General features: G+C 43.8%; 1 protein-coding gene across 1 annotated transcript; it reads right to left on the bottom strand.

The window, feature by feature from the left end:
* Positions 1-1,964: 1,964 nt before the first annotated feature.
* Positions 1,965-3,143, bottom strand: LOC139463349 (probable G-protein coupled receptor B0563.6). Its single transcript, XM_071244597.1, has one exon. It carries the CDS (start codon positions 3,141-3,143, stop codon positions 1,965-1,967), a length of 1,179 nt encoding a protein of 392 aa, XP_071100698.1.
* Between the last annotated feature and the right edge of the window lie 267 nt (positions 3,144-3,410).

Genomic DNA, 3,410 nt, shown 5'->3' on the forward strand with positions numbered 1-3,410 from the left:
CAGGTTGTCCAATTTGGCGGCGGGAGTGTCATGGTATTGGCCGGAATTCATCACGGTGGTAGGACGCCTCTCGTGCATATGGCAGGTGCATTGACAGGTGTGCGTTACAGAGACTTGATCCTACAGCCTTACGTTCTTCCTCACGTCAACACTACCGTCTCGTGTTGTATGTAAACACTACCGTCTCCTGTTGTATGTAAACACTACCGTCTCCTGTTGTATGTAAACATTACCGTCTCCTGTTGTATGCAAACACTACCGTCTCCTGTTGTATGTAAACACTACCGTCTCCTGTTGTATGTAAACACTACCGTCTCCTGTTGTATGCAAACATTGCCGTCTCCTGTTGTATGTAAACACTACCGTCTCCTGTTGTATGTAAACACTACCGTCTCCTGTTGTATGTAAACACTACCGTCTCCTGTTGTATGTAAACACTACCGTCTCCTGTTGTATGTAAACACTACCGTCTCCTGTTGTATGTAAACACTACCGTCTCCTGTTGTATGCAAACACTACCGTCTCCTGTTGTATGCAAACACTACCGTCTCCTGTTGTATGCAAACACTACCGTCTCCTGTTGTATGCAAACACTACCGTCTCCTGTTGTATGTAAACACTACCGTCTCCTGTTGTATGTAAACACTACCGTCTCCTGTTGTATGTAAACACTACCGTCTCCTGTTGTATGCAAACACTACCGTCTCCTGTTGTATGTAAACACTACCGTCTCCTGTTGTATGTAAACACTACCGTCTCCTGTTGTATGTAAACACTACCGTCTCCTGCTGTATGTAAACACTACCGTCTCCTGTTGTATGTAAACACTACCGTCTCCTGTTGTATGTAAACACTACCGTCTCCTGTTTCCTGTTGTATGTAAACACTACCGTCTCCTGTTGTATGTAAACACTACCGTCTCCTGCTGTGTATATGTGGCACCATCTGATCTGCGTGGATATTACACTCTTTGTCGTTGCCCATACATACCGTTTACTTGTGCTAAAGCAGTTTATTTCAGTGACAATGTATTTCTTATAACACATAGACAGAAAGTGTTTGTCTGGTGGCATACCGGATACAGTGTTTGTCTGATGACATACCTGAGACAGTGTTTGTCTGATGACATACCTGAGACAGTGTTTGTCTGATGACATACCTGAGACAGTGTTTGTCTGATGACATACCTGAGACAGTGTTTGTCTGATGACATACCTGAGACAGTGTTTGTCTGATGACATACCTGAGACAGTGTTTGTCTGATGATGACCAGAGTCAATGTTTGTCTGATGATATAGCAGAAACAGTGTTTTTCTGATGATTTTCTACAGATAGTGTTTGTCTGATGATGAACCGGATATAATGCATCAATGATGATGTACCAGAGACATCGCATATTTGATGATATACAAAAAACAATGTCTCAAAACAAAGATCTTTTTAATATAACGAGTTTACGTACACGTAACGTAACAATGATATCGAAAATAAGTACACTGTTGTCATTGATGTTTAGGTTCAACACATATTTTATACACCACAAACGACCTATCAGTTCTATTGATGTAATAAGAGTCATAAAAGGAAATTACCCTGTACAATTTGATACAACATACAACGCTATATTTCTATGGAATTAATTACAAATGAATTAACGCGTAATATCAATATTAGGCATCATTTGTGAGTTAAAGAGATACAATATTGAAGTTGTTACTAGGAAATATCCTATAACACTGATCATAAAGACCTTAAACCTTATCAAAGCCTGGATGTTGTACAGCTGACCGTCATGCACCATGTTACACGAAGTTTCGTACATTTGTTTGGCGGACTATCGTACATTCTGTGCTTCAGTGTTATCTTTTGTTTTCACCTCCATCAATAGAAAGATTCACAGATTAGAAATAGTGGATTTCGTCCGTAAACTCTGGATCAGGAAATCCTTTCTGTTAAAATTACCTTCATTTTGTTTGTACACTGACGTTTCCATTTGAGACAACGCTGACCCTTGAGTTGGTAGTGGACGTGTCCATGGACATCATTGAGCGCGCCATGGCGGCCTGCTTCTGTTTGTCAACGCAGCAGAATATGGCGAAGAACTGATCCCGGAATCTCTTGCCTCCAACACAGTAGAGAACGAAATTCAAGGCATGGTTGGTGTACATCATGTTGTTACAGATTGTACGGACCAGGTGGTATTGGGCCTGCTCGTGGGCATTGTGCTGAACCCAGAAGTATCGCTCAACAACGATAATGACGGCCATGGGGGTGACGAAGATAAGGAAGGTGAAGGACACGGAGAGAAGCATGACGGTCACTTGGCGCTCCCTGCTCCGTGCGTCGGCTGCGGTCTTTTCCCCAGCACCTTTATTGGTCATCTCCCTCTGCATACGCCCAGCTCGCTTCACCTCCGTGATGATCAGTACGTTCACAACCAACAGACACGTTAGCGGCCCGTAGCAGTAGACCACGGCGTCCACCCATGGCCATATCTTAGTTACGAAGAACGTATTGGTCTCGCCAGGTGTTGTGCATTTCTCTACACCTGTGTTGGGGTCGACTACTATCTGGCGTGTGAAGAAGCTGTGAACATCTAGAGAAAAAGCGACAATGAACTCTACCAGTATTAGGATCCGTGCCTTATTGATTGTGATCCATTTGGGTGCATGGAGGGGGAATTTGACGGCGATGTAGCGCTCGATCGTCATGGTGCACATGAGGAACACGTTGTAGTGAATGGAGAAATACATGAGAAAGAAGATGAGCCCGCAGGTTCCGCGATTGAAAATCTCCTGATCAGGAAACTTGGTGACCATGAAGAGGATGTTGAGGATGAGGACGATGGTGTCGGTGCAGGACAGCGCAGCCATGTACAGGTAGGAAGTGGTGTTGCGCATGTTGGAGCTTAACAGGACGATGAAGGACAAGGTGTTGCCGACGATGCCGAGAATAGAGCAGATTGGGGCGTACACCACATCCAGGTACCAGCTCACCTGAAATTCTAAGAATGATTTCAGTCGATCGTCCTCTGACAGGTAGAGTGCATCCTCCACCCTGTACGTAGTGACCTCTAGAGAAATGTTCCCCGTCACGTTCCCATTCGGGGTGGTGGTCATGTTGTCAAACAGAAGGCCGCTCATGTCCACAGTAGTAGAAGCTGCAACAGAGTTAGACTTTCTACAATCTATATGAACATGGTTGATAGTTTGCAGTTGTATCAGAACTGTTAATGCTTGTTTCGGAATAAACAATCACATATTTCCGCGATCAGCAAGTTGATATCGAGCATTTATGGCAATGAGGCCAACATAATTAAATCTTTGAAGTTTTCAGTTTAAGCGTATGAAAAACTGTAAGTTCAAATTGAGTTGTCCTTGTGCTTGTGTTACAGCCCATTGACGTTGTCG

Source organism: Haliotis cracherodii, unplaced genomic scaffold (genome assembly GCF_022045235.1).
Source record: "Haliotis cracherodii isolate W230 unplaced genomic scaffold, xgHalCrac1.p SCAF_16, whole genome shotgun sequence".
Classification (NCBI taxonomy): domain Eukaryota; kingdom Metazoa; phylum Mollusca; class Gastropoda; order Lepetellida; family Haliotidae; genus Haliotis; species Haliotis cracherodii.

Excerpts from the sequence above, each read along its gene's own strand:
- LOC139463349 (XM_071244597.1), bottom strand. The coding sequence starts at position 3,143 with ATGAGCGGCCTTCTGTTTGACAACATGACCACCACCCCGAATGGGAAC.